At 45.0% G+C, this 15,272-nt stretch overlaps 1 protein-coding gene and 1 long non-coding RNA gene across 19 annotated transcripts in view; one reads left to right on the top strand and one right to left on the bottom strand.

Moving 5' to 3' along the window:
- BBX (BBX high mobility group box domain containing) overlaps positions 1-15,272 on the bottom strand; it is a 135,153-nt gene that overhangs the window by 52,516 nt on the left and 67,365 nt on the right. For all 17 annotated transcript variants that reach the window (XM_057397315.1, XM_057397314.1, XM_057397319.1 and 14 more), the window contains 2 exons: positions 2,320-2,490; positions 583-825 (listed from right to left, as the gene is read on the bottom strand). In XM_057397315.1, coding sequence (XP_057253298.1) covers positions 583-825; positions 2,320-2,481 — 405 coding nt within the window. In that variant the 5' untranslated portion in view covers positions 2,482-2,490. The remainder of the gene's footprint in view (positions 1-582; positions 826-2,319; positions 2,491-15,272) is intronic.
- Positions 12,646-14,300, top strand: LOC130592770 (uncharacterized). Of its 2 annotated transcripts, none has more exons than XR_008970656.1 (3): positions 12,646-12,737; positions 13,945-14,001; positions 14,072-14,300. It is a non-coding gene; the product is annotated as an uncharacterized LOC130592770 (long non-coding RNA). The 2 variants fall into 2 exon arrangements; XR_008970655.1 differs by lacking the exon at positions 12,646-12,737 and adding an exon at positions 13,285-13,529.

Here is a 15,272-nt window from a genome sequence, read left to right as displayed (position 1 = left end):
CCTGATCAGAACCTTATCAGAAACCAGTTAACAGTGCATAGGGAGAGACTGCTGAAACTTTGTAAAACACTACTCATGTTTTAATTCTTTAGCATCAAAGGTACAAATGTCAGTATCTGTTAACTACGCTTTTGATTTGGTCCACCTGTATTACAACAGCAACCTGTATTATCAAGCTATATATGTATAGCTTGAGCCAAGTATTACTAGTCAGCTAACGCTGAACTGTATGTTACTGTTTTCAACAGCCACTATACATGTGTTAATGCTTGTACCACAGGGATTGTCAGATGACAGCTGCCACAAAGTGAATATATACCAATATTTGTACCTTATTTGTACCGACGACTACTAGAGCTAGGTTAGTTTGTGTACACAGACCCCCTTTTCCTTTCATTCTGGTCCAAAGGACCAAGTGAATCAAAGCAAGAAGAGCAGCTTCTCGGGGGACCGTATATCCACTGGGGAAGCTGAGGAACTCAGGGAAGGGCAAGACTCCACAGAAAACATTTAATCCCTACAGAAACAGAAGACAAATATGCGATGAACTCCTGCTGCACCCACTATTCACATGGAACGTACCTCCTTGGCCATGTCAGTGTATTTCTGCTTTTCTTTTGGATCTAGAACAGCCCACCAGTCTGCCAAGATCTTGGTTGCGCCACGATTATCGAGGCGAGGGTGTTCCTTGCGCACGAGGGAGCGATGGCGCTTGCAGAACAAGAGAAAAGCATTCATTGGTCGGCGAGCTCGCTGCTCCGAGGACTCGTCATCTTCGGTTTCATCAGCATCCTGCTCTAAACTGTCAGCGCCAAGCAGCGGCACCTAACAGAGCCAAAAGAGGACAGGTGTAAATCCAGCTAGCCACGCGTCTCATGGAGACAGAGTCCGCGTGTGGACAAGGGAGATGCACACGGAGGCACACGCCTGTCTCCAAAGGCCATCCATTGTGTCCAGAAGACCCAGCGTTCTACATCAAATCTTCTCGCCTGACAGCCCAAGGTTTATTCATGTTCTTTGCAAGATTTAAACTCCTGCAAGTGAAGCAGATTTCTAAGCTGAGGACCATTCTCCACTAACAGCCCTAAAGGGCTGGAGGGAGGAGATCCTTCCTACAACCTAGAAATCATCTCAGTGGGATGAGGTGAGAAGTGCTACCTTGGACCTCAGTCGTGTTTGCGACTACAGAGCGCGTAGGAAGGAAAACACAGAGGTAACAGGATTTTTCCCACCTCCTGCCATTTAAAACTCAGGCTGTGAGCAATGCTGCAGTGCAGACACTGCCCAGCTGCCCAGTCAGAGGGTAAATCTCTCAACAGAGTATCCCTGCTAAGTACATTCTCTCCACTTATAGGGCAGCATATCACTCCTACAAGGGATGCACTGCAGACATCTAGTTCTGACTGAATGAAACAAATTACTGTATGAAACAAAAAACCATCCCTACCCAAGTGCAACACTGCTATTTTATACCACATCGTGAAAGTGACCTGTAGATCAACAGAAAGCACTGTCAGAGGATCAGGCTCCTCCTTATCCTTGTCAAGGTCACCCTTCCTTATCGGTATACGGCTCAAGGCAGTCACCTCAGCACTAACCTCTCCCTTCCTGCCTTAGGAAAAGGTCAAGATGCAGATATGGACGTTACCCATATGATGCAAACATGATGTCTCCACAACCCATTTTGACTTCTTGTTATAGAGGATGAGTTAACTGTGCACCTGTGAGCTGCCACACTGTGGGATCCTTACGGAAGAAGGGTAAGGCCAGCATCACTGAACAGCACCGAAATATCAAGTGTGAGACCAGAGACAGATTATTCCCCCTGTGCTCTCAATACTTTGGAGGGTAAGTTGAATTTCACACGGAAAGCCAGTAAAAGTTGTTGATGGCCTTTTCCTTCTTTTTCCCTTTTAATTTTTGTCTTTTTTCAATATTAAAAAAAAAACCAACCCAAACAAAGGTAACTATAGCTTGGTCCCCAGAGCCACTGCAAGCAGGTTATCAAGAACAGGGTAGCTTCACATCTAAAATGAACCATTGCAAAAACATGTATCAAACCTCCACCTTGAGCTAGATCAAGATACCCAGTTAGAACTCCACTGTCTGTATCTAAAGTCTTGTGCAAGATTCTGAATTCACACTTTTGTGTTATTTACTACTTGCCTTTACAGCCTCATGAGCACAGCCTCACCTCTTTCTATTTGCGATTCTTATTCATAAAAAAGAACAGCAAGAAGCAAACAAAATGAAAGCACAGCCAGGGACAATCTGACCCACCATTAACCCTTCATGGACAAAGCATCCAAGGAAGTCTACCTTATCAATATCTTCGTCCTCTTCCTCTTCTTCCTCCTCTTCAGAGAAGTCAAGGAGTTTTTTGGCAAGCAGGGGATGCCACTGAAGACACTTTCTTTTTGGTCGCTTCCCAGTTCCTTCCCCTTCTGTCGAATGATCCTTACTCCTACTACTGCCTTTCATTACTGTGACCTGTCGTGCAAAAACAGTCATAAGGTCACAAAAAAATGCTCAGGCAAAAAATACCACCATATGGACACTTAAACGAACCAGTGACAAGTACATGAGGCATTACTGTAAGACTCTCAGATGAGAGAGCAGATATTTATTCCAATTATCAACAACAGCATGGATGTACCTTTTCCAGCCTTACCATTTCCACCTAGTGCCGCAATTAACTAGCAGCATACAATTAAAGAGCATGAAGCAAAGACACTGTCCATTCCAGCTCACAAAGGGGCTCCTGTCTAAAGGATAGGAGAAAAGCCCTCTGCTTCACTAGTCAACTGAGTGAGAAACTCCACAGCTCTTCCGTGCCTGTGTCCACTGTAGGTTTTCATGTTTTGCAACTGAAAACACCAGGATATCTCTCTTTTTTAGCAGCAGAACATATTGCCAGCCACTCATCTGGTAAACACTCACTTATATATAGCAATGTCAATGTAGAACCCCATGACGCTATGAGCTAGGGTTTCCCAAGTGCCATTAAAAGGCGCAGTAGGGACATCTGACCCCCTGCCTGAGAGAACTGAAGCTTTAACACATGAATTTGGAGCAACCAACCAGAAGTAGTCACCCTGACACTCCCGAAGTCCTCATCGACAAGAGCCCTTGCACAGGAAACAAAAGCATCCACTGAATCAAGTGCATCAGAAGGTAAACTGTATCTGCTTATGCACCTAACTTTGTGTGTGTCCTTACCTAAAGAAGTATGTCACCATTACCTCTCAGTAAAAATACATGCTCAACACACATTAACCACCGGTTTAAGGGATGGCTTAAGAGACCTGCTACCTAAGTAAGGGGCAAACAAATTAGTAAGTAAATAAAAGCAGTACATCTCATCTGAGTACTGAAACCCACAGCAAGCAAGCGCTGCATTTCGGGATGCTGCTGTCTGGAAGATGCCTGCTAGAGCACCGATGTTTCAGCCTACAGCAGCAGAAGGGAAAGCTGTGACACCTGCACTGACACCAGTTGCCTGAGTCCTGGTGCCACAGCCAGGATGAATGCCTCCCCAGAGCCACCCTCAAACAGCAGCTACAGCCCTGGCCATGCTCCTCTGTATCCCCCCCATTTCAGTGATCACTAATCCTGATCTCTTCCACGTGTGTTTCTTGTTGGTTCACCCACTGGCATCCTGACAACATGCCCCTGTTTGCAGCAGAAATGGGGGTAAGCAGCCTCTTCCCCTGCAGACCCCAACAGCACAGAAAGCTGAAGGACCCTCAGACATTGCTTGCTGGAGGGAACAACTTAACCTGGGAAAAAGCAGGTTCACAAATTCTAGCCTATATATAAACCCAGCCATTTCCTCAATGTGTACTGGATTTTGTTAGTTCCCACTCATCAGCAGTACCTGGCTCCCATCAGTTAAGGTTACCCTATAACTTTGTAGCTTCTCCCCATTAAGCTCCACACCTTGCTGTCCCCATCCCACCACTTCTACCTGGAAGCATTTAAACATTTCATGGCACCTGCTCTTCTGCTCGTTTTCTGCAACCAACTCCTATCTTTTCACTGAATATTATACAGCACCGATCCACCTAAATCTTTATCTGTGATTGCCAAAAACGGATCCAAATACACAAAACCCTTTGGCTTGAAAAGAACATCAAAGTGTGGAAAACCAAGCCGCAACCCAGTACCGCAAAGTGCACGTTTGAGTGTTTCTATCCCACCGTGACCCCTGCCATGTACCACACTGCACTGCGCTCCCCATCTGTCTCTCTTTGTAAAGTGCTGACCCATCATTTGCTTTTGTTTGGGGTACTGGTGGACACAAATCAACAAGCAGCTGAGTTACTATTTGAGTAGGAACTTAGCTCCTGTGAGTAGCAGAGATTTGTTAAGTCTCATAGCTTTGTCACATCACCATTGTCAATAAAGTATTGTGGCCTATTCCTGAGCAGGATAAATGCACAACAGGGACACAGCTACTCCAGGCGTTAGCAGTGAGTTACCTAGGCAAGCTAAGCATATGGTTTCTGCCTACAGTCAGACTCAAGCAAGATGAGTATTACTGGTAGCCTTCTATCTTGTTATTGTGCAACTAATGTTTGCAGAGCGCTCCATGATCCTCCTTTGCAAAGCACAGCTGAAGTCTCAGTGCTATTTCAACAACAGCACTGCCTTTAGCTGGCACCTCTCTGCCTGCTGCCCTTTGAAAGATGAGCAAGAAAACCTTCACAGGACTTAAGTGGTCCCATGGTGTATTCTACATGTCCTCCATCACTCCTGAGGCCCTGCCTATGCTCTACACTGAGCTTGGCAAGGCAGCAGAGACCCCAAGCACCAGTCACCTTTCAAACCCCAAAGGGGCTCTCAGCACATTATGTCACTTCACTATGACACAGCTGACAAACAGATTTTGTTTCCCATGCATAAGGCACCCAGTTACCCTTCAAATACATTAGAACTAAATTAACCAAAGCTTACTGCACATTAATGCTGAAACAGAAAGGCGGGCTCAGCTTCAGGAATTCAGGTGATGCTCATTAGGTTGTTTTGTTGAATTGTGAACCATTTTAGCTTAGTCGTCACCCTGAAGCAACAGTTTGACTATAGAGAGGCTTTTAACAGGATAGGTCACTACCCTATCAGCTGAACAAGCATTTAGGAGATCCAAGACACAGAGTAAGCCAGATCCTGGCTGTTATACAGGCACCATTTACTAGAGAAAGGCACAGTTGCTCTTTGCTTCCACTTCAGAGCGAATCTTTGTAATGGTCAACAACAAAAGTCCTCACAATTCAACCCCACTGACGGAAGGACTGAGGCCACAGACTGACTTCAAACTTCACTGACATGGTTTAACCCCAGCTGGCAGCTAAGTACCGCTCTATCCAAGCTCAAACCAGGACATTCCCTTTTACAGCAGGGTCTGGAAGCCCTCCACCCCTTAGGTATGCCAAGCTATGTACTCCATCCTCTACACCCTCTCTTTCCTATAAAACAGAAGTCATTCATAACATGAACAGCCCCTATTCTGTAGTATTTCTGTGCTTCCAAACCCTTTCCTCCCATTTTTACTTATTCCAGAGACTTCCTTTGGTGTTTTCTCTTTTGCTGATGCCTCTCTCAGCCAAATACAGGATTGCCAATGAAGAATAGTCTATTTCTTTATTGCATTTCATGGGACTTTTCCTCTTAGAAAAATACACGCTGACACAGTGCGATGAACTTGTTTTCCTTTGCATTGCTTCATCTTCCGTTATCACTGCCCTCACTCTTCAGGGGTGTTTCTGTTAGAATTGTTGGTATTTTTATATACAATCATACAATTAATTATGAGGGGAGATAAAAAAAAACCAGACCAAATCCAGCCAAATCCAAACCACAGCTAAAATGGGCACTTTCATTCTATTTTCTGTTTCTTTTTTCTGTCTGGAAGATTTTGGCAAGCCATAACATAACTACTTAGCCAACACACTGCATGGGCAAGCGAACGCACGTATGATTAAATGACAGCACAGGTTTTACTGGCATTATTCCCTTGTTGAATGGCAAAACATCAATGGAATCCATTCAGTGGACTCTTGAGGTTCTATTTATTTCTCTGATTCTTTTCGCCCTCAACACATCATCAACAGCATGTTAGTTGCTTGTTTTGTATGGGAGACCGGACGCTGGCAGGCAGAAGCAAGCGAAAACACCAGCTCCTTCTCTGTCTCTGTCAGGGATCCCTGGGTGCTGGCAAGCATCCCACCAGCAAGCTTTTGAATAGCGACTTGGACCTGGACCCTACAAGAACTGAAGCGTGTATTTAAGCTTGGCAATTAAATAGTTCTATAGAAAGTCACAGAACAAATCCTGGAGGTTTCGCAGGATTTGGGGCTTAAAAGCATGGTAGATACAGAGCACCTGAAGTGCAAAGTTTGCAACAAATGGAGTTTATGAACCATATTACAAAGTATGTACTTTTTCCCTACAGTATCAGTAAAAATGTCAGGTGTCTTTTGTAATGTAATGGCTTTTAGAAGTTAGCAAGAGGAAAAAAAGAAACTAGAAGGCAGCTAACAAGATTTTATAAGGTATTTCTCAGCTTAAGGATGACAAAAAAGTGACAGACACTAGGGAGAAAGCAGGAATATTCCAACAAGACAAGACAAAAGCATGGACAGCTTCGCTTAAAATAAGCTACACATGCTTTATAACATCACCAGAGGATACCTGTCAAGGCTGACGTTCATGTTCTACTGATAGCAAGAGATACCTTCAGGGTGATGTTCTACACCTCCTTTTAGTGCAGATACAGATCAAATGATACAGATACTACACCAGGAAAAAAAAAAAAGTAACTTTTTTTCCCTTTTTGGTGTGCTGGCTGTATTATTTCCTTTCTGGTGCTGGAAACATTAGTCAAAGTATCACAGTCTTCTGGGCTGTCTTATAAATATATATACCTAATAGGGTTTCAGAGAGAAGTAAGATTGCCTAAGAGATGGATGGCAGTGGGGGAGCAGGGGAGAAGAAGGAATGGTTAGGTTTTTACTGCATACGTTCCTATTTCAATCCCACAACTGTATGCAAGTGTTCGTTAACAACAAGTGTTATTACCCGATACAGACAGCTGACCAACTTCCACAGTCCTAATTCTGGGTCTATCTCACCCTACGCTTGATCTGTCGCTGATGATGCTGCTAGTGCTTGTGCTGAACAAGCAGCAGTCACCAGGCATGCCCCAAACTACATCGACAACCACCCAAATCCTTGTAAAGGTCTTCAGAAGTAACCCAGGCACATGTTCTAATAAAGACTGGGGAAATGCCAGAGCTGCAAAAGCCAAAGCCCAGAGATGTGAACTGTGACTGCGGTGTGCTCCGTGTTGGAAGGTTCTCTATGGAAGAATCTCAGTGTCAGCAACACCCATTTCCATGAGGACAGTGGAAATGATTTCTGTTTTCCTGTTACCTTAAAGTCACATTTCCTGGAATCCAGCTGGGCCCTCAGCTGAGTCCATGACAATTACAGGTACAAAGGAGCAAAGGGAAAGTTTCAAGTGGATTTTCCACACTTTCTGCTCTGTTTTACGCTACCTAAATTCTCTATTACTTTACAAAAACAAATACCAAAGAGAGAAAAGAGGATCCACCTATGACACTAATGCTTGGTGTTTCAGGGGCTACCAAGTCAGCGACCTGAGCTGACAACAAAGCAGCAGGAGACTGGGAAATAAGTTCATCTTCTCACAAGTCTGTCAGTAAAATACACTACATGAATACAGAAAGCTTTTTAAACCACGAATTTCCTTTTAGCTCTGGACTAACTGAAGCAGAATATTCCTATAATGAAGGACAAACACTAGCTGGCACTAATTACTGACCAGTCAGGGAATATAGTCTTTATTGTTTCACAGCGGAAAGCCATTAATGAGCTTTCTAATTTTCAGAGATGCAATGGCTTAATGGGGGACATGCTGAGACTCCACAGAGTCCTGTTTGCTAGCAGAGGTTTGGGATAGACTGTCACCACATGAAGCACTTAGCAACACTGCAACAAGTCTTACTTATTCGTTAATGACATCCTCTTCCATCTTCGTAAAGTGATTTTAAACTACTCGTAATTCTCTTAAACTCAGATCCCAGTTGCTTGATGGTTTTGTTCTCTAATACCTAAAATTAAACCCTAAGATCATCAGAAAAATGTCAACAGCACTCTTTTAAGTGAATTTTTCAAGCTTACCAGAGAGGAATAAAAGCAACATGTAATAAGTCAATCAATTCTAACCTTCAGCTCTACTCCTTCTCTGCTCACTCACATGCACAAGAAATAAGATGTTCTTTGGGGGGTTTTAATGCCAAGAAACCAATCAGGTTTTCTCTAGTACGAAAAGCACTTTATGTTGAACAACTGTACTCACCATTAGCATGGTACCAGGATGCTTCAAGTTTTTTAAAGAAGAAAGGGGGGGGATAAATTGTTACTAGTGATCACTTGCCTTTTTCATGTGTGCATCCTTTAGTTTTGCTTTTGGTTAATACTGTCATAGTTAATCCTTCAGAGCTATCAGTAAGAATGTCTTTAAGGGCATTTCAAGTACTAGCTCCCTCTAAATCCGCTTTCAGAATGGAAACCACGCAGAGAGCATGTGCACAGGATAGCACAGGACCACCTCTTACTGAACAAAGAAATCTCAGGCCTTCAATACATAATAAAAACCCACCTATTCTCTCCAAGGAGTACTCTACTCAGATGTGCTTGTGCCACCACTTCAGGCAACTGGGTTTTAAAAGATACTAAATGAACACGAACCTTTCCATGACACTCAAGCATAAGAAACAAAGCTTGAAAAGTCACGAGGAGGCACATAAACCGCTGCAAAGTTGCTTCCTGAAGTTTGATTTTGAATAATGATCTCTTTTTTTCTCTTCATTTCTAGAAAACATGGAGAAATATCATAAAATCCTATTTTACTTTGTAGAGAGTTCTTCAGCCTTTAAGAATGCCCTCATTAAAAGAAGTGAAAGACGGGCAAACCCTGCCTGCTACAAAACTGCCCTCAAAAGGCACACTGAGGAACTGGATACTGACATTACAGTGCGTGAGTAATCTAATTAGGAAATTAAAAAGACAACTTTGCATAGATCCCAACGACTGCATTTTCCTTACACCCAAGCAGACACAGCTGACTGGACCTTACCCAGCCAAGTACTTCAACCAACACTCAGCCTGAAATTCAGTGCGTAACCCAAACCTGGGAGTGCTACGTTAGTTATGGTACTGAAAAACCAAGTTAAGAGCGTATCATGGTTAGGCTACCAGCAAGTGCTTGTTGTCAGTAGGGTAAACTACTTGGTACAGTACAATTTAGTAACTGTAGTCTAGAAAATGCACTAAGAAAAAAGAAAAGAAAAAAAAAGGAGGAAAAGAGAGCAAGGAGGATAGAGGGGGGAAAGTAAAAAAAAAAAAAAAAGTGAAAAAAAGAATGGAAAAAAGGCAAGGAAATAAAAGAAGAATGAAGAAAACAGGCAAAGAAAAACTAAAGGAAAACCTCAGTGAAAACTAGCATCATTTAGCTTGAGAAAGACAAAATAACAGGTTTTAAATACATAAAAGACATGAGCAAATAATCCGTGTTCCACATCCATCATGCAGAGCACAAGAGGGTGGCCTCTGCTGACAGGAAGGAAAACAGAGGCCAAGCCCTGGCAAGCAGCAGAAGGGAAGGGTCTTCCCTGGGATGTCACCCAGCACCCCAGCACCTGCAGGGCTGTGGTGTGCAGGGCAATGACACTGAGGAACAAAACTCCCAAGTCATCATGTGGCGTTGTGCCTCACACCCTAAACATAAGAAAACCTAATCATGAAAACTAAGTGGAGCATCATATTTCAAATATGCAACTAAAAAAGTGCTCAAAAGGTACGAGTTTGGACCATCTTTATAAAAACAACCACCCCTCAGTTCTCTGGTCTTTATGTCACCCTTTGCTTTTGGGGTCCCCCCCATTTGGATGCTCATTCACCAGACTGAACACCAGGTAACAACCACTTAACTAGGCAAAACAAAATCAGTATGTTTAACTTAAACTTATCAGTGCTGGAAGGCACCAGGCTTGCGGGAATCTCCTCCTGGACCTACAAAAATAACCTTTATTATTTCACTTTAAACTATAATAATATAGGGTTTGTATCAATAATAAAGGGTATATATAATTAAATTAATAAACGATAAACAATAATATGGGTTATATAGAAATAATAAACGTATAATAAAAATAATATAGGGTATGTATAAATAATAAAGGGTAATAACCTCTATAATTTATAAAAGTGGGAAATGGTTTAGGAAATGGTCAAGCTTTTATTTTCTGCTATGCCTTACCCCAAATAAATCCAATCTGAGAAAAGTCAAGACTTCAAACACTAATCACTAACTTAAAACACTAACGAAAAGTGGCCAATGCTTCCCAAAGGGACCCGCTGAGGCCCGGCACAACAGGTTCAGCTCTATCTCAGAGCAGGCTTTTAACGCAACTCATGGATGAAGCGGCAAGCCGCCGACCCCGCCGGAAACCTTCGCTGTTTGGGCAATGCAGCTCCCGTTCGGCAGGAAACACAGCGCTTCCACTTCAAAACAAAACCCCGCTGCCGCACAAAGCCAAAGCGCATCCACAAACCCTGCTCAGCCCGGGCGCGCTCAATCCAGAAGGAGGGGGTGCGGGAGACACGCGATTCGGGAGCAGGCGGGATCAGCACGCTGGGGAGGACGGGTCAGGGAGAACAAGGAGGCAGCAGAAACGCTGCTGCAACCCAGCGGTGACTGCGGCGGGGCTCGCCGGAACGGCCGGTAACTGACGGCACCGGTGGTACCCGCGGGGCTGAAGAGGAGCATGCCGGGGGCAGGCAGGGAGGTGCGCGGTGCCGTACCGGCGGATGGGGCCCCTGCTGGGGCGCGGGGCGGCTGGAGGAGGTTACGGGGGGCAAGGCAGGTCCCAGCGGCCCGCAGGCACCGCTCCCTCCGCCGTGGGGCTTGGATGCGCCGGCTCCTTCCGGGCTCCGGCACGCACCGGCCGGCTCTGCAGTCACACCGAGCGGCAGCCGGTGCTCCGGTTAGCGGGGCTCGGCTGTAAGTGCCTGCTGTGGGGAAGAGGAGAGGCCACGGCGGCATTTGGCAGCTCTGCTGCGCGGTGCCACCCAAGGAGACCTTAGCCGAGGAGGCGAGGAAGCCAGGGAGGTACCCGGGGCTTCCTCCGTGCTGGGGGAATGGGAGGATGCGGAGCAGCAGCTGAGCCTGGGCTCGGTGAGGGCGTTGGAGGCGTTTACCTCGGGTCCGAAACAGACCGGGACACTGCGGTTCCAAACCATCCCCAGGGTTCCAAACCGGCCCCAGGGGTTCCAAACGGGCAGCGGGTGGGGAGGAGAAGTGAAGCCTGCACTCAAAGCTCGCTGCTTTAAGTAAAACCCTCTAACCCAGCAATAAGAAGCACACACCATAGGAATAAATCATCATCCAGCCAACCCACCCAAGCCATCTGCAGTTGTCTCAAGGCTCAGGCCTTAACCGAAACAGGCCTTTTCTTGCCTTGAATTTAAGTTACAGTAGGACATTTGCTATTGCAGGATTGATTTCAGTCTTCAGCAGCGGCAGAGGCAGAAGCAACCAGAACCCCAGTGACTCACAGGGCACTGCTACACACACTTCACCAGAACATTAGCAAGACTCCAGCAACACACTGGGCTGGCCAGGATTTCGGGGTCATAAAGTGCAGAAGACAGGCATTAGGGTGAGAGCCACCTTTGGGGCATCAAGCACTAACTACCCCGTGTGCCAACAGACCGCCACAGCAGGTCTTCCCATGGCCATGTGCATCCCTTGGGAAAATCCGCACAGATTAGCCTAGTGGCATCCACTGCGGGCAGCTCCTGGAGAGCAGGCACGGGTTTCTCGGGTTTCTCTCACTGCATGCTCTGTGCAATATAAATGCGAAGGAGCCAGGCACTGGGGAGCAGCAGCAGGCCTCCTGCATACATAGGTGATATCAGTCACCCAGGGGATGGATACACTGGGACCCCTGTGCTGCTAGATCTGGCCCACCCAGCCAGAAAGCTCTGGCATCCTTTTGCTGCAAACCAGCATTCATTTTTGCTGCTGCATCTGCAGCCACAACAGGAGAGAGCAACAACGAACCCAGGAAGGTGAGCAGAATAAACACCGTACATTCAAAGCACAGAGGATACAGAGCCCAGCCTGCTTCGGAATGCTTCCTCCTCCCACGGAGAAGGGGATAACAACAACACGCACCTCGAAATCCCTCTGCTGACGCCAGAGCAATTTATCACTAGCGCACTTTTCCTCCAGGAACACGGAGCAGACTGTGAAATGCAACCACCTCTCGAGTGCTTGTCTGCAGAGCATCACAGCCCATAGCAACAGCGCAAGCCGAAAAACACTGACTTTTAGAGTTAAAGCAGGGGAGGTGTTCTGACAGACTGGTTGGCTGACAGCAATGAAAACAAGGGTCCAGAGCTGAGAGAGCATTCACATACGTACCCCCCAAAATTCACTTTGTGCCCCTGTGTGAGCAGGCCTACCTGTGCCTGCCTGAAGAGCAGCTTTTGTAGACAGAGCGCTGTCATTCCTGTGATTTACTGATATTTTAACACCATCCTAAAACGAAAACCTTTGTGATTTGTTAAGCAGGGGTTCCCGCTAGCTTTTGCAAGGCACTCAATGGTTAATCTCAGCACAGATGGCTTTGGAGCCAGTGAGATGACAGGTAAGATGGCCACAGGAAATACCTAATGAATTTCTCAGCAGGGTTACTCCATCAGCTCATTCCCACGAGGGCATCTGCAGTTCAGCAACAACTTCCTCACTGAAGGGCTACTGGTATGAACCCAAAGTCAGACCGAAATTGTATGTGAACAAGAGGGGTGGCCTGGAGTTGTGCTCACAGCCTGCAGAGGAGGAGACCCTCTGAATGGGGGGGTGGTTTTGGCTTGCCCCTCCCAAAGCTTCATTTTAATCTCTGATTAGCAAGCGTACCAATTGCCGTAGGGTCCAGGCAGGGCAGAAACACAGCCAAGCGCTCTTGCGCAGCACAGAGCGGCACAAAGGAGGAGACGTCCCTGCAGCATCCATCGCAGGGTGAGCACAGATGAATGGGAAGATTGTTCGACTCTCCTTTTCACCTCTTGTTGATTGTGCCCGAGCATCTTCTGCAAAACCGGGACAATGCAGCTGTGTCCATCGCTACTGTAATCCATTCTAAGGTTTACCATGTGTGTAACGAGGCCTTCATAATAAAATTCAGTCATAATTACTACCAGTGTCAGGGGAACCATATACAGCTGTATAAGCAAATGAAAGAATTAGTCCCTTAATACGTATTTAATAGGCTGTAAAATAGCCTCGCACAACCCGGTATTAGAGTTTGTCTACTTTCACTCTCTTCAACTCAAGTACAATAGGCTAAGACAGTTCTCCAGACAGCCCCTCGAAACAGCTACTACCCACTGCTGCTACAGAACCAGAATCAAGTTAATGGCTACAGACAGCGTTTACTCAGGTTTATTCATCTTCAATATTACTAGCTCATAAATCACGGTAATGTAACTCTCGCGCATCTCAGATAAAACAATAAAGAGGCCACATGAAAATTTCACCTAAAAGAGGCTTGTGCAATGATCACTGACAGAAATACCACGTATTGACTTGATGATGAATTTCTAGCTGCTATCTATTTTCTGCAGAATCAAACTGTTACTATTGCCTTCCACCTTCTCTACCCAGCAAGAAATAAAGTGGGTAAGGCAAAAAATGAGAGAAAAAGGAACCCTTGGAGGCTGTTCCCTGCCTGAACCCTCCCCTACAAGATTCTGGGTTGTTTTCCAAACTACTGACCTAAAATAGGATTAAAAGAAATATTAAAGCAGCAACACTTTGGCAAAATACATTGTACCTCAAACTAGGCAGAGGCCAAGAAGGTCAAAGGAATGCCGAGGCAGAGCACAGTGCTGGATATGACTCTCCTCTCCCAGGTACCAAGTGATAGGATGAGAAGAAATGACCTCAAGTTGTGCATTACGTGTATTGCTCTTCTTACTGAAGGCAACATTTGAAGTATCAGGAATGAGCTTTTACTGCAGACTGCATTCCTGAGCCCAGTGGTTTAATCTGATCACGGAAGAAGAACATACAGCTAAAGGAACTTTGGTTATGGGAACACCACCACCTCCCCGAACTATTCAGATCCACATAAAACCCTTTAGGGTCTAGCCAAATTTGTCATTATTTTGACAGCAGATGTACGATCTCAATACACAATTTTCAAGTGCCATCTAGTGGTTGTCTTCATTTGTATTTCATTTGGGTGTTTAAAAATAACTTCCCCTGATTTTTAAATTAAAAAGAAGAAAAAAGTTTGGTTTTACTATCCCATACTGCTGTTCCCTTATGCAACTCTTGGTCCTACAGTGGTAAGTACATACTTAAATGAAGCCTAAGTTTAAGCATTCTGATGGACTGAATTTAGGCCAAAAGACAGGTGGATTTCAGGACTAAGGAATTAAAACAGAAGGGGGAAAAAATATCTTAGCCATAGAAACAAATGCCAGTTCATTATTTAGAGCTTTTTCAGCACAATTTAATGACTTATCATGAGAAAATTCTGTTCTATTAAAGTCCATAAGTAATTAGGGCCTTAACTGAATGTATGAGAAAATCCTGGAGAATAAAGCATGTTCTGAGCATTCCTCACAGCAGATAAAGCCAAAAATCCACCACGCCATGTCAAGAGGTTTCTGGTTTACACTCCACCCAAGCTTTGATGTTCAGACCTAAGTTTGGTGACTTAACATATTCATTTCATAATGGGAACAACTACTTCAGGTCTTCTGTCTCCTACCTCAAATATCCTCTTATTGTCCAAGTACAAGGAACTGGGCTGACTTTGTACCCTGAAAAATGGCCAAACCTTTGTGCCCAAGGAGGCATCAAACCTGTGGTGCATGCCATCCAGACAAGCTGTGTGAAACGTGCAGAGCACATCAAATCCTGGATTCAGCGTGTATGAAAAGACACGTATGTGCTCGTATCTCCATTTGGATATCTCCAGACACAAATACAGAAGTCTTTGTCAGGCAATGAACCAACATCTGGGCTCCTTTGTAATGGAGTTCTGAGAGCCTAAAAGGAACATGTGCTACTTGTGTAACATACTTTAATAGAGCTACGACAATATACATATAATTTTGTGTCTATCTCTATAGAGAAAGTATTCAAACACAGAATCTGAGATAGAGCCAAAGTC

Source organism: Pezoporus wallicus, unplaced genomic scaffold, assembly GCF_028554395.1.
Source record: "Pezoporus wallicus isolate ANWC-B61680 ecotype Strahan unplaced genomic scaffold, APGP_CSIRO_Pwel_v1 contig_8721, whole genome shotgun sequence".
In the NCBI taxonomy this organism is placed as follows: Eukaryota; Metazoa; Chordata; class Aves; order Psittaciformes; family Psittacidae; genus Pezoporus; species Pezoporus wallicus.
This window is presented reverse-complemented; position numbering and strand designations above follow the sequence as displayed.